This window comes from Somniosus microcephalus, chromosome 13 (genome assembly GCF_052327205.1).
Source record: "Somniosus microcephalus isolate GS21.2 chromosome 13, FLI_Smic_1.0, whole genome shotgun sequence".
Lineage (NCBI taxonomy): Eukaryota > Metazoa > Chordata > Chondrichthyes > Squaliformes > Somniosidae > Somniosus > Somniosus microcephalus.
In genome coordinates, this window is record NC_140999.1 from 194481722 (window position 1) to 194504439 (window position 22718).

The 22718-nt window shown below is 48.0% G+C and overlaps 1 protein-coding gene across 1 annotated transcript in view; it reads right to left on the reverse strand.

Annotated features, from left to right (window-relative positions):
- Positions 1 to 16618, reverse strand: part of LOC147108939 (elongation factor 1-alpha 2) — a 36240-nt gene extending 19622 nt beyond the window's left edge. The window contains exons 1-4 of the mRNA XM_086005904.1: positions 16377 to 16618; positions 15400 to 15584; positions 7345 to 7524; positions 4085 to 4381 (exon numbers count right to left, since the gene is read on the reverse strand). Coding sequence (XP_085862030.1) covers positions 4085 to 4381; positions 7345 to 7524; positions 15400 to 15543 — 621 coding nt within the window. The 5' untranslated portion in view covers positions 15544 to 15584; positions 16377 to 16618. The remainder of the gene's footprint in view (positions 1 to 4084; positions 4382 to 7344; positions 7525 to 15399; positions 15585 to 16376) is intronic.
- Between the last annotated feature and the right edge of the window lie 6100 nt (positions 16619 to 22718).

Genomic DNA, 22718 nt, shown 5'->3' on the forward strand with positions numbered 1-22718 from the left:
CTAAAAGTTTCCCCAACCACCGATGTTAGGCTGACCAGCCTGTAGTTGCCGGGTTTACCCCTCGCCCCTTTTTAAACAGGTGTGATATTTGCAATCCTCCAGTCCTCTGGCACTCTCACCCCCCCCCCCAGCCAAGGAGGATTGGAAGATTGTGGCCAGAGCCTCTGCAATTTCCACCCTTACTCCCCTCAGTAACCTCGGATGTATCCCATCCGGACTGGGTGACGTTTCTACTTTGAATGCTGCCAACTGTTTTAGTACCTCCTCTTTTATCTATTTTTATCCTCTCCCATTTCTCCCCTACCTCCTCCTTCACTGTGACATTAGCAGCATCATCCTCTCTAGTGAAGACAGACACAAAGTCCTCATTTAGTGCCTCAGCCCTGCCCTCTGCCTGCACAAGAAGACCTCCCTTTGGTCCCTAATCGGCCCCACCCTTTCTTCAACTACACTTCTCCTATTTATATGTTTGTGAAAGACTCTTGGGTTCCTTTTATGTTACGTGCTGATCTATTCTCATACTCTCGCTTTGCCCCTCTTATTTCCTTTCTCAGTTCTCCTCTGTTCTTTCTGTATTCAGCTCAGTTCTTTGCTGAATTATGAACCTGACATTTGTGATAAGCTGCCTTTTTCTGCTTCATTTTAATCTCTGTATCTTTAGTCATCCAGGGAGCTCTAGCTTTGGGTGCCCTTCCTTTCCCTCCTTGTGGGAATGTGTCGAGTTTGTACCCGAACCATCTCCTCTTTGAAGGTTGCTCATTTGCTGTTTTAGCTGCCAATCTTTGATTCCACTCCACCTGGGCCTGATCCACTTTCAACTCACTGAAGTTAGCCCTCCTCCAGTTAAATATTTTTACACTTGATTTTACCTTATCCTTTTCCATAACTATTCTAAACCTGATATTATGATCACTGTTCCCTAAATGCTCTCCCACTGAAACGTGCTCCATTTGCCCCACTCCATTCCCCAGAACTAGATCCAGCACCGCTCCCGTCCTCGTTGGGCTGGAAACACACTGATCTTGTACACATTGCAGGAATTCCTCCCCCTCTTTGCCCTTTACTCTGTTACTATCCCAGTCTATATTACGATAATTGAAGTCTGCCATTATCTCTACTCTAATTGCATCTTTTTACAATTTGCTTGCAAATTTGCTCCTCTATCTCCTTCCCACTATTTGGTGGTCTATATTATACACCCAGCAGCGTAATAGCTCTCTGTTGTTCCTTAATTATAACCAAATAGATTCTGTCTTTGACCCCTCAACTACATCATCCATTTCTGGTGCTGTAACGGTGTCTTCGATCAATACTGCCACCCCCTCCCTTTTTTTACCTCCCTATCTTTCCTAAATAAAAGAAAGACTTACATTTAAGTAGCACCTTTCACAACCTCAACTACATAGTGGACGGCAATATTAAGTGCCCATTCCTTCCCTTGTTTGAACCAAGTATCTGTTATTGCTGTAATATTATAATAATAATCCCTGGTGGCAACTTGTGCCTGCAACTCATCAACCTTATTTACCACACTCCAGACATTCACACACATGCACTCTAAACCCATTTAGTCTGCCTCGAATATCCCCCCCCGTCTGATCCCTCCTAGGCGGATCAATGAGCACTAGAGGTATTAATGAGCACTACAACCCAACAGGGGTCAGTGTGACAGAACCAAACCACAACACAAGTCACTGCGACAGAACCGAACCCCAACACGGTTCAGTGCCCACAGAACAGAACCCCAACACGAGTCACTGCGACAGAACCGAACCCCAACACGGGTCAGTGCAATAGAACCGAACCCCAACACGGGTCATTGCCCACAGAACCGAACCCCAACACGGGTCAGTGCCCACAGAACCGAACCCCAACACGGGTCAGTGCCCACAGAACCGAACCCCAACACGGGTCAGTGCCCACAGAACCGAACCCCAACACGGGTCAGTGCCCACAGAACTGAACCCCAACAAGGGTCAGTGCCCACAGAACCGAACCCCAACACGAGTCACTGTGACAGAACCGAACCCCAACACGGGTCAGTGCCCACAGAACCGAACCCCAACACGAGTCAGTGCGACAAAACCGAACCCCAACACGGGTCAGTGCCCACAGAACCGAACCCCAACACGAGTCAGTGCGACAAAACCGAACCCCAATACGGGTCAGTGCCCACAGAACCGAACCCCAACAAGGGTCAGTGCCCACAGAACCGAACCCCAACACGAGTCAGTGCGACAAAACCGAACTCCAACACGGGTCAGTGCCCACAGAACCGAACCCCAACACGAGTCACTGTGACAGAACCGAACCCCAACACGGGTCAGTGCGACAGAACCGAACCCCAACACGAGTCACTGTGACAGAACCGAACCCCAACACGCGTCAGTGTGACAGAACCGAAACCCAACACGAGTCACTGTGACAGAACCGAACCCCAACACGGTTCAGTGCCCACAGAACAGAACCCCAACACGAGTCACTGCGACAGAACCGAACCCCAACACGGGTCAGTGCAATAGAACCGAACCCCAACACGGGTCAGTGCCCACAGAACCGAACCCCAACACGGGTCAGTGCCCACAGAACCGAACCCCAACACGGGTCAGTGCCCACAGAACCGAACCCCAACACGGGTCAGTGCCCACAGAACCGAACCCCAACACGGGTCAGTGCCCACAGAACTGAACCCCAACAAGGGTCAGTGCCCACAGAACCGAACCCCAACACGAGTCAGTGCCCACAGAACCGAACCCCAACACGAGTCAGTGCCCACAGAACCGAACCCCAACACGAGTCAGTGCGACAAAACCGAACCCCAACACGGGTCAGTGCCCACAGAACCGAACCCCAACACGAGTCAGTGCGACAAAACCGAACCCCAATACGGGTCAGTGCCCACAGAACCGAACCCCAACACGAGTCACTGCGACAGAACCGAACCCCAACACGGGTCATTGCCCACAGAACCGAACCCCAACACGGGTCAGTGCCCACAGAACCGAACCCCAACACGGGTCAGTGCCCACAGAACTGAACCCCAACAAGGGTCAGTGCCCACAGAACCGAACCCCAACACGAGTCAGTGCGACAAAACCGAACTCCAACACGGGTCAGTGCCCACAGAACCGAACCCCAACACGAGTCACTGTGACAGAACCGAACCCCAACACGGGTCAGTGCGACAGAACCGAACCCCAACACGAGTCACTGTGACAGAACCGAACCCCAACACGCGTCAGTGTGACAGAACCGAAACCCAACACGAGTCACTGTGACAGAACCGAACCCCAACACGGGTCAGTGTGACAGAACCAAACCCCAACACGAGTCACTGTGACAGAACCGAACACCAACACGAGTCACTGTGACAGAACCGAAACCCAACACGAGTCAGTGCCCACAGAAACGAACCCCAACACGGGTCAGTGCGACAGAACCGAACCCCAACACGGGTCAGTGTGACAGAACCGAACCCCAACACGGGGTCAGTGCCCACAGAACCGAACCCCAACACGGGTCAGTGCGACAGAACTGAACCCCAACACGGGTCAGTGCGACAGAACCGAACCCCAACACGGGTCAGTGCGACAGAACTGAACCCCAACATGGGTCAGTGCCCACAGAACTGAACCCCAACACAGGTCAGTGCGACAGAACTGAACCCCAACACGAGTCAGTGCGACAGAACCGAACCCCAACACGAGTCAGTGCCCACAGAACTGAACCCCAAGGGTCAGTGCCCACAGAACCGAACCCCAACACGAGTCAGTGCCCACAGAACCGAACCCCAACACGAGTCAGTGCCCACAGAACCGAACCCCAACACGAGTCACTGCGACAGAACCGAACCCCAACACGAGTCACTGCGACAGAACCGAACCCCAACACGGGTCACTGCGACAGAACCGAACCCCAACAAGGGTCAGTCTCTTCAGGAGAAGAAAAAATTGGGGAGAAAAATCTTGACGGAGATATGAGGAATTTCAGGCTTGCTGCCAGTGAAACCTGGGTGAAAACCTGATGTCTTTTTGGGCGGAAACTGTAGGTGGGCACCACGTGGCAGCGGATGAATCTTACTCACGTTGGGCGAGGCCTCGAGCATGTTGTCGCCGTGCCAACCAGACACGGGCACGAAGGGGACGGTGCCAGGATTGTAGCCAATCTTTTTAATGTAGGCGCTGACTTCTTTCACGATTTCATCGTAGCGCTTCTCGCTGTACGGGGGCTCGGTGGAGTCCATTTTGTTGATGCCGACAATGAGCTGCTTGACACCCAGCGTGTAGGCCAGGAGCGCGTGCTCGCGGGTCTGACCGTTCTTGGAGATACCGGCTTCAAATTCACCAACACCAGCAGCAACAATCAGCACGGCGCAGTCAGCCTGGACAGAGAGACAGAGAGTCAACCACCGAAGGCATCACCCGCATACTATCTGACCCTTGACCCCTGTGCTCACTGGCCTACATTGCCTCCCGGTCCGGCAACACCTCGAAGTTAAAATTCGCATCCTTGTGTTCAAATCCCTCCATGGCCCTCGCTCCTCCTTATCTCTGTAACCTCCTGCAGCCCTACAATCCTTCAAAATCTCTGCGTTCCTCCAATTCTGGCTTCTTATCCATCCCTCACTCCCTTCGCCCCGCCACTGGCGGCCGTGCCTTCTGTTGCCTGGGCCCTAAGCTCTGGAATTCTCTCCCTACACCTCTCCACCACTCTCTCCTCCTTTAAGACACTCCTTAAAACTCTTTGACCAAGATCACCTGACCTAATATCTCCTTCTATGCTGCTGTTTACGCTCCACACCAGCCTCCTCTCACTCTATTAACTTCATCTCACCCTATCACCATATCCTTCTATTCTTTTCTCCCTCATGTGTTTATCCAGCTTCCCCTTAAATCTATCTCTACTATTCACCTCAACCACTCCCTGTGGTAGCGAGTTCCACATTCTCACCATTCTCTGGGTAAAGAAGTTCCTCCTGAATTTCCTATTGGATTTATTAGGGACTATAACTGATCTCTTTTGAAGGGGTTTTTCACAGAAACCCACAGAAACCCCACAGTGCAGATAGAGGCCATTTCGGCCCATCGAGCCTGCACCGACACATATCCCACCCGATCCCCGTAACCCCTACACCAACACCAACACATATCCCACTCTATCCCCATAACCCCACGTATTTAATCCCCCTAACACTAAGGGTCAATTTTGATGTGCCTCAATAATTCCGAGACTCGATGTTAGCGAAACAAAACAAGGCTTTTATTAACTTAGAAGGTAACACGCAGTGGAGAGAGGTATCTTCCATCTGGAGGTCTGCAGTACTGGATATGAGGCCAGACTGAGCTTGCTTACATAGGGGCCAGGTATGGGCGGAGCCCTACACACAATACATTACAATATACAATACAATGGTGAGGAGACGGAACTGAGGTAAGGGAACTGAAACCTGAAACCAACCACAGTCACAGGCAGTGATGAATGGAATATTTCATCACAAATTTATCATAGCCAATCAACCTAACCCGCACACCCTTGATTTATTCTCGGGGTGTGGTCACTGCTGGCAAGGCTGGCATTTATTGCCCATCCCCAGTTGCCCTGAGAAAGTTTGATACAATGAGTGTCTCGCTCGGCCACTTTGGAGGGCGGTTAAGAGCCAACCATGTTGGTGTGGGACTGGAGTCACATGTGGGCCCAGACCGGGGAAGGGCAGCAGGTTTCCTTCCCTAAAGGACATCAGTGAACCATTATTTCCAGATTTAGATTTTTGTTTAAACTGAATTCAACTGCTCAAACTGCTGTGGTGGGGTTTGAACTCACGTTCTGTTGGATTGTTAGTCCAGGCCTCTGGATTACTCGTCCAGTAAGATAACCACTAAGCTACTGTACCCAAGCACAGTAAACAAGGCTCAATAACTTTCCGCAGCTCCCTTGGGACAGGAATTGGGAAAGGTCAGCCAAGGTTTGCTCTTAATTGGAATTCAATAATGCCCACAGGAGAGTGTGGGCAGACCATCAAATGAAGATAGGACTGGGTTTGTCTGTAATGCCCTCTATGAACAGTTAGCCTACTGGCACTCACTGTCTACACATACACAGAGAATGGCCACTTTGCTGAGGTTCAGAAGGGTTGCTCGTGCCCTTAGAACTACACCTCTGTGAACTCTGCGACCCTCCAACTCTAGCCTCTTGCCCATCCCCCACTTCCTTCACCCAACCATCGGTGGCCGTGCCTTCAGCCGCCTGAACCCCGAGCTCTGGAATTCCCTCCCTAAACCTCTCCGCCTCTCTCTCCTCCTTTAAGACGTTCCTTAAAACCTCCCTCTTTGACCAAGCTTTTGATCACATGTCCTAATATCTTTCTTTGGCTCGGTGTCAATTTTTTGTATGATTACACACCTATGAAGCGCCTTGGGATGTTTTACTACCTTATGTTGTTGCTCATAGAATCATAGAAATTTACAGCACAGAAGGAGGCCATTTGGCCCATCATGACTGTGCTAGCCTAATCCCACTTTCCAGCTCTCGTTCCGTAGCCCTGTAGGTTACGGCACTTCAGGTGCATATCCAAGTACTTTTTAAATGCGATGAGGGTTTCTGCCTCTACCACCCTTTCAGGCAGTGAGTTCCAGACCCCCACCACCCTCTGGGTGAAAAAAGTTCTCCTCAACTCCCCTCTAATCCTTCTACCAATTACTTTAAATCTCTGCCCCCTGGTTATTGGCCTCTCTGCTAGCCCCTCATAATTTTATACACCTCAATTAAATCTCCCCTCAGCCTCCTCTGTTCCAAAGAAACCAACCCCAGCCTCTCCAACCTTTCCTCATAGCTAAAATTCCCCAGCCCAGGCACCATCCTCGTAAATCTCCTCTGCACCCTCTCTAGTGCAATCACATCCTTCCTGTAATGTGGTGACCAGAACTGCACGCAGTACTCTAGCTGTGGCCTAACTAGTGTTTTATACAGTTCAAGCATAGCCTCCCTGCTCTTGTATTCTATGCCTCGGCTAATAAAGGCAAGCATCCTGTGTGCCTTCTTAACCACCTTATCTACCTGGCCTGCTACCTTCAGGGATCTGTGGACATGCACTCCAAGGTCCCTCTGTTCCTCTACACTACTCAGTGTCCTACCATTTATGGTGTATTCCCTTGCCTTGTTAGTCCTCCCTAAATGTATTACCTCACACTTCTCTGGATTGAATTCCATTTGCCACTTTTCTGCCAACCTGACCAGTCCATTGATATCTTCTGGGAGAGGGAGAAAATCAGGGGGGGGAAATGAAATATTTCTATTCCACACTGGAAAATCTACACAGTCATTGTCATGCGGAAGCTTTTAGCTGACCTGGGAAGTTCCAGTGATCATGTTCTTAATGAAGTCCCTGTGTCCGGGAGCGTCGATGATGGTGATGTAGTACTTCGGTGTCTCAAACTTCCAGAGGGAGATGTCAATGGTGATTCCGCGCTCTCGCTCAGCCTTCAGCTTGTCCAAGACCCAGGCATACTTGAAGGAACCTTTACCCATCTGAGTGAGGAGAGAGCAGATCAGAATCAGTCTGAATGTTCTGTGACAATTTGAAGGAGAATCATTAACCCACTAAAGAGGTCTAGAACAAAATGGGCTCCTTATAGAACTCTGTGCGGAAAATTAATCTGTTCAGTGAAAGAAAAGTATTTACTGGATTATTAACATTCAACAAAACACTGTTGGTAATAGATACAGAATCTACAGCACAGAAGGAGGCCATTCGGCCCATCGTGCCCTGTGCCAGCTCTTTGAAAGAGCTCTCCAATTAGTCCCACTCCCCTGCTCTTTCCCCAGAGCCCTGCAAATTTTTCCGTTTCAAGTATTTATCCAATTCCCTTTTGAAAGTTACTATTGAATCTGCTTCCACTGCCCTTTCAGGCAGCGCATTCCAGAATGGAGTGAAGTGAATGTTGAAGTTGGAATGAAGCAAATATTTTCCCTTTGGATCAACTCCTTGTGGGTTTGAGGGTGGAACCAGGACTGTCAGTCCATCTGTCCAGTGAGCAGATGTAAGTCAGCCATCACAATGTTGTGTCCATGATCTTATTGAATGGCGGAGCAGGCTCGGAGGCCTGAATAGCCTTCTCCTGCTCCTAATTCTTTCATTCTAAACTTGTCAATACAGTCCCTCAGTGTAGAGTTCAAGTCTATTCAACTGCAGACTCTTAGGGCAGGATTTTCATTGGGCCGTGGAGGCGGGATTGGAGGCGTGTGGGGGGTTAAAATCTCGAAATCAGGGTCACGAACCCATCCCGCCCCCAACCCGCCTCCATGCCAGTTTCAAAGGAGTCGGGTACCCGACCCGCACTGGGACCCGCCTCCCTGAGGCAGGAAGGGGATTAGTGCCAATTAACTGCCTGTTAACAGGTAGTTAACAGGCAGTTTTTAGCCTAATCCCTATTTTTATTGCTGAAGTGTAGGATTCCCGACGGCTCCAAACGACGGCAAGTTAGCGAGGCGGGCCGTCGGGCTGAAGGGCTTGGAGGGGTCGAGTGAGTGGTGGGTGCATGAGTTCAGAGGTAAGTGTGTTTGGTGTGTGTAAAGTGTTTAAAGAAGTTTAATTACATTTACTTACCTTTACAGCCTTCCTTCCTTCAGGTCTCGGGAGTTCCTCATCTCACCGGCACAGGAAGCAGAATGGCCGCGATCTGTCAAAAGTTGCAGCATTCAGCTTTCTGTTCTGGAGAGATCTCTAAATCATCCTGAGGGGAAGGAATTAACTTGGAGTACAGATTGTCAGTGTTTGACAGCTTCAAACAGCTGTGAAACGCTGATATTTCATCTGTCAAAAGCTTTTGACAGATGAAATGTCAATCTGTGACATCACCTGTTGCCGGGTGGCCCTTAATTGGCCTGCTGAGCCCGCTGGGCGGGCTCAACAAGGTCAATCAAGTGAAAATCGCGTGGGTTGGCCACAACTCAATGGAGGCGGGACTACAACCCCAAAAGTTGTAGTCCCGCCTCCTACCCAATTCCTCAATGAAAATCCAGCCCTTTGACTCTTACGGCTCACTCCAAGCTTGAAAGAAGCGTCCACTCCTAGGAGGAGAAATTCATTATAACCGTGTTTGGGGCACTAATGTTTGTTAACTTTTTAAAAATTCGGGGTTTGCGCTCCAGGAAGGAGGTGGAATCAGGCGCTCCACTTCCTTCCTGGAGCGCGACAGGCAGCAGGCGGGGCGGTGGGTGAGCAGCGCTGTACACTGGGCCGTGCAGCACTGCCACGTTGGAAGGCGCCTCCCCTCCCTTAATGGGAAGGTGCCATCGCTGCAGGCTCTGCAAGGAAAAAACTTACCTGGTCCCCGACAACAGCCGTGATCAGCCCAATACACAGCAGCAGAGTGCCGGGCTGATCGATCACCGGGGAAAGGGGGGAAAAAATGAACACGAACATTTGGTTATTTTTTCCCTGCCTTTAAGTATCACCCCCGAAGCGCCCAGCCTCCCGATGAACGCCCCCTGCAGCTGCCGGTGTTTTCACCCGGCGATGCTGTAGGGGGCAGAACAGATGTTCAGGTCCGGGGCGCTACCGGGGCAATGCGCATGCTGATGACGTCACGATCTCCGGGCGAAGGAGATCGGGGCACGAAGTGTTACTGCCACCGCAAACCTCTCACCAAATTTAGCAGGAAGCGATATTCTTGCCGCGCCCAGTCGGTAAGTGGTTGGCGCCCCGTCATCCCCCCCCACCCCCCCCCCGGAGGCAATGACGGGAGGCGCAAAGGTACCCAATTTCTCCCCCCTAGTTTTTCCTCTTACAAGTATCCACATCTCAACTCAATGCAACTAACTCGTCAAGGCTTCTTCGGCAGCACTTCCCAAACCCGCGACCTCCACCACCTAGAAGGACAAGGGTAGCAGGCACATGGGAACACCACCAGCTCCAAGTCGCACACCATCCTGACTTGGAAATATATTGGCCGTTCCTTCATCGTCGCTGGGTCAAAATCCTGGAACTCCCTCCTTAACAGCACTGTGGGAGCACCTTCACCACACGGACTGCAGCGGTTCAAGAAGGCGGCTCACCACCACCTTCTCAAGGGCAACTAGGGATGGGCAATAAATGCTGGCCTTGCCAGCGACGCCCACATCCCATGAACGAATAAAAGAAAACTCTCTCCTTGTGGTTTGAGGTTCTGGTCCAATCCTACGCCAAGGCTATGTGTTCTTTCTCTGTGCTAAATGTATTCAGTATGTGTGTTAGTTGCCATAGTTACATAACAACCTGAGGTGCAACAATATTCTTTCAGCATTTCCGCCATTACCAGAGAACGGTGTGAAATCCACTTATACCATTGATCACGTTGACCCTTTCCTCGGAGAAATGGGTCCTTCCACAGAATTTGCCAGAATCCAACACTCTGAAGGGGTAATTCCCATCCTGAGTGGTTCTGTGCCGAGGGTGAATGGCACCAGTCTACAGCAGTGAAAGGGGGTTTGGCCAAAATCCAATTCTAGCTTCTAAAAATCAGGTAACTTGAAAATCCAGCCTTCTGATTGGTCGACCTGTGACAAACTATACAACGAGGGAGTATTTCAGTGTCACGTGCTGACCCAGCCACCCCAATCTCACTGTGAACAGCTTGTTGGTGTGTTAGCCGTGGCTCAGTGGGCAGCACTCTCGCCTCGGAGTCTGAAGGTTGTGGGTTCAAGTCCCACTCCAGAGACTTGAGCACAAAATCTAGGCTGACACTCCAGTGCAGTGCTGAGGGAGCGCCGCACTGTCGGAGGGACAATACTGAAGGAGCGCTGTACTGTCGGAGAGGCCGTCTTGCCAATGAGATGTTAAACCAAGGTCCCGTCTGCCATCTTAGGAGGATATAAAAAAATAAATCCCATGGCACTATTTCGAAGAAGAGCAGGGGAGTTCTCCCCAGTGTCCTGGGGCCAATATTTATCCCTCAACCAACATCACTAAAACAGATTATCTGGTCATTATCTCATTGCTGTTTGTGGGAGCTTGCTGTGTGTAAATTGGCTGCCGCGTTTCCCACATTACAACAGTGACCACACTTCAAAAAGTACTTCATTGGCTGTAAAGCACTTTGGGACATCCTGAGATCAATCACAGAATCACAGAAACCCCACAGTGCAGATAGAGGCCATTTCGGCCCATCGAGCCTGCACCGACACATATCCCACCCAATCCCCGTAACCCCACGTATTTAATCCCCCTAACACTAAGGGTCAATTTATCATAGCCAATCAACCTAACCCGCACATCTTTGGACTGTGGGAGGAAACCGGAGCACCCGGAGGAAACCCACGCAAACACGGGGAGAATGTGCAAACTCCACACAGACAGTCGCCCAAGGCCGGATTTGAACCCGGGTCCCTGGCGCTGTGAGGCAACAGTGCTAACCACTATGCCACCGTGCTGCCCCTGGTGAAAGGTGCTGGAGAAATGTGAGTTTTGTTGTTCACTACAGAAGACAAACAGCTTGTAGTAAAATGGCTCTTTGAAAAGCTCCAGTTCCTCCCTCCAAAACTCCCATGGCTCCCTGATAGCAATAACAACAACAACTCATATTGATATAGCGCCTTTAACGTAGTGAAACATCCCAAGGCTGGAGGTAACAAAGGCAGGGATGAGGATTTTAGCGCGGATGGGCTGAGGCGGGGCGGAGACGGGCGATGTTACGGAGGTGGAAGTAGGCGGTCTTAGTGATGGAGAGGATACGGGTCAGAAGCTCAGCTCAGGGTCAAATAGGACGTCAGGGTCATGAACAGTCTGATTCAGCCTCAGACAGTGACCGGGAGTTAGCAGGGGGTGCCTGTTAGTTTCTGGCATGTTCTGTGACATTGTAATTGAGTTTCGCTGCACAATCTCTTGCATCTAAAGAAACGCTGGATTTTCAAATAAAGTGAGGTTCCAACCAAACAAGTGAAGATAAAAGGCAATGAGTGGAGAACCCTGAGCCTCGCTCAGAGAGAACCTCACTACACACAGTGGGTGAAATCAATGTCACAAGTGCAGCCGATGGGGATGGCTTCCAATGTCCTTCATTCGCATCCTGAGAATATCGGCCTTAAAGGACAATAGCAGGTGTCCAATACTCCTCGTCTCAAAAATGAAACGAAGCCCCTCCAGCCATCACACTCAAAGCACTAAAATATTCAAAGTGCCTGGCGAGTTGAAGCTAAGGAAAGCCTAACCAATCACAGTGACTTCAGTATTCACCCCATGAGTCAGCAAAGAAACAGACCCCAGAATGGGTCACCATGGAAACCAAGGACGACAACAACAACAACTTGCATTTATACAGCACCTTTAACATAGTAAAACGTCACAAAGTGCTTCACAGGAGCGATTATCAAACAAAATCAGACACCGAGCCACAGAGGGAGATATTAGGGCAGGTGACCAAAAGCTTGGTCAAAGAGGGAGGTTTTAAGGAGCGTTTTAAAGGAGGAGAGAGGTTGAGAGGTTTAGGGAGGGAATTCCAGAACTCGGGGCCCAGGCAGCTGAAGGCACGGCCGCCAATGGTGGAGCGATGGAAATGGGGGATGGGCAAGATGCCAAAATTGGAGGAGTGTAGAGGTCTCGGGGGGGGGGGTGTGGTTGTGGGGCTGAAGGAGGTTACAGGGATAGGGAGGGGCGAGGAGGGATTTGAAAACAAGGATGAGAATTTTGAAATCGAGGCGTTGCCGGACCGAGAGCCAATGTAGGTCAGTGAGCGGTGGGGGTGATGGGTGAACGGGACTGGGTGTGAGTTAGGACACGGGGCAGTGAGCACAGGGGGTGATGGGTGAACGGGACTGGGTGCGAGTTAGGACACGGGGCAGTGAGCACAGGGGGTGATGGGTGAACGGGACTTGGTGCGAGTTAGGACACGGGGCAGCAGAGTTTTTATGAGCTGAAGTTTATGGAGGGTGAAAGATGGGAGGCCGGCCAGGAGTGCGTTGGAATAGTCGAGTCTGGAGGGGACAAAGGCAAAGACAAGGTATGGAGATACCTGGGATGGCAGGAATGACGTATGAGGAGAGATTGGGTCGATTGGGCTTATATTCACTGGAGTTTAGAAGAATGAGAGGGGATCTCATTGAAACTTATAAAATTCTAACAGGACTGGACAGACTAGATGCAGGAAGGATGTTCCCAATGGCGGGGGAGTCCAGAACCAGGGGTCACAGTCTAAGGATAAGGGGTAAGCCATTTAGGACAGAGATGAGGAGGAATTTCTTCACCCAGAGAGCGGTGAACCTGTGGAATTCTCTACCACAGAAGGCAGTAGAGGCCAATTCATTAAATATATTCAAGAAGGAGTTGGATATATTTCTTAAGGCTAAAGGGATCAAGGGATATGGGGAGAAAGCAGGGACAGGGTACTGAATTTGGATGATCAGCCATGATCTCATTGAATGGCGGAACAGGCTCGAGGGGCCGAATGGCCCACTCCTGCTCCTATCTTCTATGTTTCTATGAGAAGCCAGTCTGAAGGATGGACTCCATGCTGGATGCGACGGCCTTGTCTCGTCTGCCCATTTCCATGAGCAGCAGCAAACCACACCATGTGACCAATCAGATCAACCAGAACAGCCAGCGGTCGTTTGCTGGGTGGGCAGAGTTCCAATCAAAGCAGGTGACGGGCACGCGGTCGCCAACTCTGGTCGGACACATTCCTGGAGGATTCATCACATGACCTCCTGCCCCACCCAGTCAAACAGCCTATTTCTCATCTTCAATAATTTTACAACTAATAAACAAAGGTGTTCAAAGAAAGTGAAACACCGTTTTTTTAACGCCCCGATGATTTTTCTCCCACGTCACTCGCCACAGTATCCCGAAGATTAATCTTCAATTCCTGGAGACTCCAGGTCAATCCTGGAGAGTTGGGAACCCCAGACAGGCACCTGAAAGGTGGGGCCCACAAGCTCGTTTTTATAAAATGGCCTTCACATTCAATCTAAAGACAGATTCTATTTCATAAAAGAGAAATGAGGGTGGGAAGTCTTTAAAATATATATATATTTTAAACCAATAGCAAGAGCTCCCAATACTTCGAAAACCACATTCAGGGATGTGAGGCTAAGGCTCTGCTGGGACTGTGTTGTGACTCTGCTGGGAATATGCTGGGTCTGTGCTAGAACACAGCTGGTGCTGTGCTTAGAATATGCTGGAACTGTGCTGCGACGCTGCTAGGGCTATGTTGGGAATATGCTGGGACTTAGCTGGGACTGTGTTGGGAATATGCTGGTACTGCACTGGGAATATGCTGGGACTGTGCTGGGATGCTGCTGGGACTTTGCTGGGTCTGTGGTGGGGCTGTGGTGGGAATATACTGGGGCTGTGCTGGGAATATGCCGGGGCTGTGCTGGGACAGTGTTGGGAATATGCTGGGACTATGTTGGGAATATGCTGGGGCTGTACTGGGAATATGCTGGGACTGTACTGGGAATATGCTGGGACTGTGCTGGAACTGTGTTGAGAATATGCTGGGGCTGTGCTGGGAATATGCTGGGACTGTGCTGGAAATATGCTGGGGCTGTGTTGGGAATATGCTGGGGCTGTGCTGAGAATATGCTGAGGCTGTGCTGAGAATATGCTGGGACTGTGCTGGAAATATGCTGGGGCTGTGTTGGGAATATGCTGGGGCTGTGTTGGGAATATGCTGGGGCTGTGCTGGGAATATGCTGGGACTGTGCTGGAAATATGCTGGGGCTGTGTTGGGAATATGCTGGGACTGTGCTGGGAATATGCTGGGCCGTGTTGGGAATATGCTGGGACTGTGCTGGGAATATGTTGGGACTGTGCTGGGAATATGCTGGGCCTGTGCTGGGAATATGCTGGGCCTGTGCTGGGAATATGCTGGGCTGTGTTGGGAATATGCTGGGGCTGTGCTGGGAATATGCTGGGGCTGTGCTGGGAATATGCTGGGGCTGTGTTGGGAATATGCTGGGGCTGTGCTGGGAATATGCTGGGACTGTGCTGGAAATATGCTGGGGCTGTGTTGGGAATATGCTGGGACTGTGCTGGGAATATGCTGGGCCGTGTTGGGAATATGCTGGGACTGTGCTGGGAATATGTTGGGACTGTGCTGGGAATATGCTGGGCCTGTGCTGGGAATATGCTGGGCCTGTGCTGGGAATATGCTGGGCTGTGTTGGGAATATGCTGGGGCTGTGCTGGGAATATGCTGGGGCTGTGCTGGGAATATGCTGGGGCTGTGTTGGGAATATGCTGGGGCTGTGTTGGGAATATGCTAGGGCTGTGCTGGGAATATGCTGGGGCTGTGCTGGGAATATGCTGGGGCTGTGCTGGGAATATGCTGGGACTGTGCTGGGAATATGCTGGGACGCTGCTGGGCCTGTGCTGGGAATATGCTGGGACTGTGCTGGGAATATGCTGGGACGCTGCTGGGCTCTCTGTTACCTCTGCCGCCTCCTTCTCGAACTTCTCGATGGTTCTCTTGTCGATACCGCCGCACTTGTAGATGAGATGGCCGGTGGTGGTGGACTTGCCCGAGTCGACATGGCCGATCACCACGATGTTGATGTGGATCTTCTCTTTGCCCATGGTGCCGGAGCTTGCAGGAGGCGTCGACAAAGGTCAGGGCGCTGCGGCAAACAGTAAATAGAATCAAGAGGATTGGAAAACCTCCGGCTCCTCCCGGCAGGGACAAGGTGAAAAGGTCAAAATCTATTTACATTTGCAACCTTGAAATGATTCCTAAAGTGACCACAGTCTTTATTCTAACAGAATATTAATGCATTTTAAATAAAATATTCCCAGATCCGGAGCCGCGACCCTGGGAATATTTAAAGGCAGCCGATCACTCCTGCCTTTATTATTGAAGACAGAATCTTGTTCTAAATATAATTAAAGATCTAAATTAACTCCAGGATCAATCCAGACCCCTCGCTCGGGCCAATTAAAAACAACTTCTGTCTCTCTCTTTGTCTCATTCTTAATGGTCTAAAATATCCCCCCCTGTCTATAATTATTAAATATTCCGATTATATTCCCAGTAATTCCCCACCCGCCACCTGTCCTCTCTCTCCCCTCGAATAATCGCTCATTCTGTTGCTGTGTCCTGTGGTTACTGCATTCTGCCCGTCTCCCTCTCTGTCTACCTCTCTCCTTCTCTCTATCCCTCTCTCTATCCCTCTCCTCTCTTTCTATCCTTCTCTCTATCTCTATCCCTCTGTCCCTCTATCTCTCTCTCTATCCCTCTCCTCTCTCTATCCCTCTCTCTCTATCTCTATCCCTCTCTCTCTCTATCTCTATCCCTCTCTCTCTCTCTCTCTATCTCTATCTCTATCCCTCTCTCTGTAATAATGCCCCTCCATTGACCTGCAGCCTGCCGTTATTGTGCTCCCAGCCCCGGGTTTCCCCACTCCAGCTCTTACCTGTGCTGCTGTCGGGGAGCGGGCTCTGTCGCTCGCTGCTTTTTATTGCGGCCGGGAGGGCGGTGTCTGCATCCAGCGGTGCCTGCGCACTGCACAAGCCCCCTCCCGCCTCCTACAGCAATGCGGTAAAGAGTCTTGCAAGCAAAATAAGATACTGCGCAGAGAGAGAGAGAGAGTAATGCTGCAGAGGGGGCAAGAGAGGGAGGGAGGGAGGTTGCAGGAGGGAGGGAATGCAATAGACAGGGGCAGGAGGGAGAGGAGGAGGTGAGTGAGGGAAAGGAGCGAGAGCTGGGACACAGAGGGGGCAGGAGTGAGAAGTAGAGGAAAGAGAGGCAACAAAGATTAGACATAGAGTATAAGATACCCCTTCTATTATAGGGAATAGCAGCCCCTGTGTATATTACAGAGAATAGCAGCCCCTGTGTATATTATAGAGAATAGCAGCCCCTGTGTATATTATAGAGAACAGCAGCCCCTGTGTATATTATAGAGAATAGCAGCCCATGTGTATATTATAGAGAATAGCAGCCCCTGTGTAGATTATGGAGAATAGCAGCCCCTGTGTATATTATAGGGAATAGCAGCCCCTGTGTAGATTATGGAGAATAGCAGCCCCTGTGTATATTATAGGGAATAGCAGCCCCTGTGTAGATTATGGAGAATAGCAGACCCTGTGTATATTATAGGGAATAGCAGCTCCTGTGTATATTATAGAGAATAGCAGCCCCTGTGTATATTATACAGAATAGCAGCCCCTGTGTATATTATAGGGAATAGCAGCCCCTCTGTATATTATAGAGAATAGCAGCTCCTGTGTATATTATAGGGAATAGCAGCCCCTGTGTATATTATACAGAATAGCAGCCCCTGTGTATATTATACAGAATAGCAGCCCCTGTGTATATTATAGGGAATAGCAGCCCCTCTGTATATTATAGAGAATAGCAGCTCCTGTGTATATTATAGGGAATAGCAGCCCCTGTGTATGTTATGGAGAATAGCAGCCCCTGTGTATATTATAGAGAATAGCAGCCCTGTGTATATTATCGGGAATAGCAGCCCCTGTGTATATTATAGAGAATAGCAGCCCCTGTGTATATTATAGAGAATAGTAGCCCCTGTGTATATTATGGAGAATAGCAGCCCATGTGTATATTATGGAGAATAGCAGCCCCTGTGTATATTATAGAGAATAGCAGCCCCTGTGTATATTATAGAGAGTAGCAGCCGCTGTGTATATTATAGAGAATAGCAGCCCCTGTGTATATTATAGAGAATAGCAGCCCCTGTGTATATTATAGAGAATAGCAGCCCCTGTGTATATTATAGAGAATAGCAGCCCATGTGTATATTATAGAGAATAGCAGCCCCTGTGTAGATTATGGAGAATAGCAGCCCCTGTGTATATTATAGGGAATAGCAGCTCCTGTGTATATTATAGAGAATAGCAGCCCCTGTGTATATTACAGAGAATAGCAGCCCATGTGTATATTATAGAGAATAGCAGCCCCTGTGTATATTATGGAGAATAGCAGCCCCTGTGTATATTATAGGGAATAGCAGCTCCTGTGTATATTATAGAGAATAGCAGCCCCTGTGTATATTATAGAGAATAGCAGCCCCTGTGTATATTATAGAGAATAGCAGCTCCTGTGTATATTATAGAGAATAGCAGCCCCTGTGTATGTTATGGAGAATAGCAGCCCCTGTGTATATTATAGAGAATAGCAGCCCCTGTGTATATTATAGGGAATAGCAGCCCCTCTGTATATTATAGAGAATAGCAGCTCCTGTGTATATTATAGAGAATAGCAGCCCCTGTGTATGTTATGGAGAATAGCAGCCCCTGTGTATATTATAGAGAATAGCAGCCCCTGTGTATATTATAGAGAATAGCAGCCCCTGTGTATATTATAGAGAATAGCAGGCCCTGTGTATATTATAGAGAATAGCAGCCCCTGTGTATATTATAGAGAATAGCAGCCCCTGTGTATATTACAGGGAATAACTGCTCCTGTGTATATTATAGAGAATAGCAGCCCCTGTGTATATTATAGAGAATAGCAGCCCCTGTGTATATTATCGGGAATAGCAGCTCCTGTGTATATTATAGAGAATAGCAGCCCCTGTGTATATTATAGAGAATAGCAGCCCCTGTGTATATTATAGGGAATAGCAGCCCCTGTGTATATTATAGAGAATAGCAGCTCCTGTGTATATTATAGAGAATAGCAGCCCCTGTGTATATTATAGAGAATAGCAGCCCCTGTGTATATTATAGAGAATAGCAGCCCCTGTGTATATTATAGAGAATAGCAGCCCCTGTGTATTTTATCGGGAATAGCAGCCCCCTGTGTATATTATAGAGAATAGCAGCCCCTGTGCATATTATAGAGAATAGCAGCCCCTGTGCATATTATGGAGAATAGCAGCCCCTGTGTATATTATGGAGAATAGCAGCCCCTGTGTATATTATAGAGAATAGCAGCCCCTGTGTATATTATAGGGAATAGCAGCCTCTGTGTATATTATAGGGAATAGCAGCCCCTGTGTATATTACAGAGAATAGCAGCTCCTGTGTATATTATAGAGAATAGCAGCCCCTGTGTATATTATAGAGAATAGCAGCCCCTGTGTATATTATAGAGAATAGCAGCCCCTGTGTATATTATAGAGAATAGCAGCCCCTATGTATATTATAGAGAATAGCAGCCCCTGTGTATATTATAGAGAATAGCAGCCCCTGTGTATATTATAGAGAATAGCAGCCCCTGTGAAAATTATAGAGAATAGCAGCCCCTGTGTATATTATAGAGAATAGCAGCCCCTGTGTATATTATAGAGAATAGCAGCCCTGTGTATATTATCGGGAATAGCAGCCCCTGTGTATATTATAGAGAATAGCAGCCCCTGTGTATATTATAGAGAATAGCAGCCCCTGTGTATATTATAGAGAATAGCAGCCCCTGTGTATATTATAGGGAATAGCAGCCCCTGTGTATATTATAGAGAATAGCAGCCCCTGTGTATATTATAGAGAATAGCAGCCGCTGTGTATATTATAGAGAATAGCAGCCCCTGTGTATATTATAGAGGGTAGCAGCCCCTGTGTATATTATAGAGAATAGCAGCCCCTGTGTATAGTATAGAGAATAGCAGCCCCTGTGTATATTATAGAGAATAGCAGCCCATGTGTATATTATAGAGAATAGCAGCCCCTGTGTATATTATGGAGAATAGCAGCCCCTGTGTATATTATAGGGAATAGCAGCTCCTGTGTATATTATAGGGAATAGCAGCCCCTGTGTATGTTATGGAGAATAGCAGCCCCTGTGTATATTATAGAGAATAGCAGCCCTGTGTATATTATCGGGAATAGCAGCCCCTGTGTATATTATAGAGAATAGCAGCCCCTGTGTATATTATAGAGAATAGTAGCCCCTGTGTATATTATGGAGAATAGCAGCCCCTGTGTATATTATGGAGAATAGCAGCCCCTGTGTATATTGTAGAGAATAGCAGCCCCTGTGTATATTATAGAGAATAGCAGCCCCTGTGTATATTATAGAGAATAGCAGCCCCTGTGTATATTATAGAGAATAGCAGCCCATGTGTATATTATAGAGAATAGCAGCCCCTGTGTAGATTATGGAGAATAGCAGCCCCTGTGTATAATATGGGGAATAGCAGCTCCTGTGTATATTATAGAGAATAGCAGCCCCTGTGTATATTATAGAGAATAGCAGCCCATGTGTATATTACAGAGAATAGCAGCCCCTGTGTATATTATAGGGAATAGCAGCTCCTGTGTATATTATAGAGAATAGCAGCCCCTGTGTATATTATAGAGAATAGCAGCCCCTGTGTATGTTATGGAGAATAGCAGCCCCTGTGTATATTATAGAGAATAGCAGCCCCTGTGTATATTATAGGGAATAGCAGCCCCTCTGTATATTATAGAGAATAGCAGCTCCTGTGTATATTATAGAGAATAGCAGCCCCTGTGTATGTTATGGAGAATAGCAGCCCCTGTGTATATTATAGAGAATAGCAGCCCCTGTGTATATTATAGAGAATAGCAGCCCCTGTGTATATTATAGAGAATAGCAGGCCCTGTGTATATTATAGAGAATAGCAGCCCCTGTGTATATTATAGAGAATAGCAGCCCCTGTGTATATTACAGGGAATAACTGCTCCTGTGTATATTATAGAGAATAGCAGCCCCTGTGTATATTATAGAGAATAGCAGCCCCTGTGTATATTATCGGGAATAGCAGCTCCTGTGTATATTATAGAGAATAGCAGCCCCTGTGTATATTATAGAGAATAGCAGCCCCTGTGTATATTATAGGGAATAGCAGCCCCTGTGTATATTATAGAGAATAGCAGCTCCTGTGTATATTATAGAGAATAGCAGCCCCTGTGTATATTATAGAGAATAGCAGCCCCTGTGTATATTATAGAGAATAGCAGCCCCTGTGTATATTATAGAGAATAGCAGCCCCTGTGTATTTTATCGGGAATAGCAGCCCCCTGTGTATATTATAGAGAATAGCAGCCCCTGTGCATATTATAGAGAATAGCAGCCCCTGTGCATATTATGGAGAATAGCAGCCCCTGTGTATATTATGGAGAATAGCAGCCCCTGTGTATATTATAGAGAATAGCAGCCCCTGTGTATATTATAGGGAATAGCAGCCTCTGTGTATATTATAGGGAATAGCAGCCCCTGTGTATATTACAGAGAATAGCAGCTCCTGTGTATATTATAGAGAATAGCAGCCCCTGTGTATATTATAGAGAATAGCAGCCCCTGTGTATATTATAGAGAATAGCAGCCCCTGTGTATATTATAGAGAATAGCAGCCCCTATGTATATTATAGAGAATAGCAGCCCCTGTGTATATTATAGAGAATAGCAGCCCCTGTGTATATTATAGAGAATAGCAGCCCCTGTGTATATTATAGAGAATAGCAGCCCTGTGTATATTATCGGGAATAGCAGCCCCTGTGTATATTATAGAGAATAGCAGCCCCTGTGTATATTATAGAGAATAGCAGCCCCTGTGTATATTATAGAGAATAGCAGCCCCTGTGTATATTATAGGGAATAGCAGCCCCTGTGTATATTATAGAGAATAGCAGCCCCTGTGTATATTATAGAGAATAGCAGCCGCTGTGTATATTATAGAGAATAGCAGCCCCTGTGTATATTATAGAGGGTAGCAGCCCCTGTGTATATTATAGAGAATAGCAGCCCCTGTGTATAGTATAGAGAATAGCAGCCCCTGTGTATATTATAGAGAATAGCAGCCCATGTGTATATTATAGAGAATAGCAGCCCCTGTGTATATTATGGAGAATAGCAGCCCCTGTGTATATTATAGGGAATAGCAGCTCCTGTGTATATTATAGGGAATAGCAGCCCCTGTGTATATTATAAGAGAATAGCAGCCCCTACGTATATTACAGAGAATAGCAGCCCCTGTGTATATTATAGAGAATAGCAGCCCCTGTGTATATTATAGGGAATAGCAGCCCCTGTGTATATTATAAGAGAATAGCAGCCCCTACGTATATTACAGAGAATAGCAGCCCCTGTGTATATTATAGAGAATAGCAGCCCCTGTGTATATTATAGAGAATAGCAGCCCCTGTGTATATTGTAGAGAATAGCAGCCCCTGTGTATATTATAGAGAATAGCAGCCCCTGTGTATATTATAGGGAATAGCAGCCCCTGTGTATATTATAGAGAATAGCAGCCCCTGTGTATATTATAGGGAATAGCAGCCCCTGTGTATATTATGGAGAATAGCAGCCCCTGTGTATATTATGGAGAATAGCAGCCCCTGTGTATATTATAGAGAATAGCAGCCCCTGTGTATATTATAGGGAATAGCAGCCCCTGTGTATATTATAGAGAATAGCAGCTCCTGTGTATATTATAGAGAATAGCAGCCCCTGTGTATGTTATGGAGAATAGCAGCCCCTGTGTATATTATAGGGAATAGCAGCCCCTGTGTATATTATAGAGAATAGCAGCCCCTGTGTATATTATCGGGAATAGCAGCCCCTGTGTATATTATAGAGAATAGCAGCCCCTGTGTATATTATAGAGAATAGCAGCCCCTGTGTATATTATAGAGAATAGCAGCTCCTGTGTATATTATAGAGAATAGCAGCTCCTGTGTATATTATAGAGAATAGCAGGCCCTGTGTATATTATAGAGAATAGCAGCCCCTGTGTATATTATAGAGAATTGAAGCCCCTGTGTATATTATAGAGAATAGCAGCCCTTGTGTATATTATAGGGAATAGCAGCCCCTATGTATATTACAG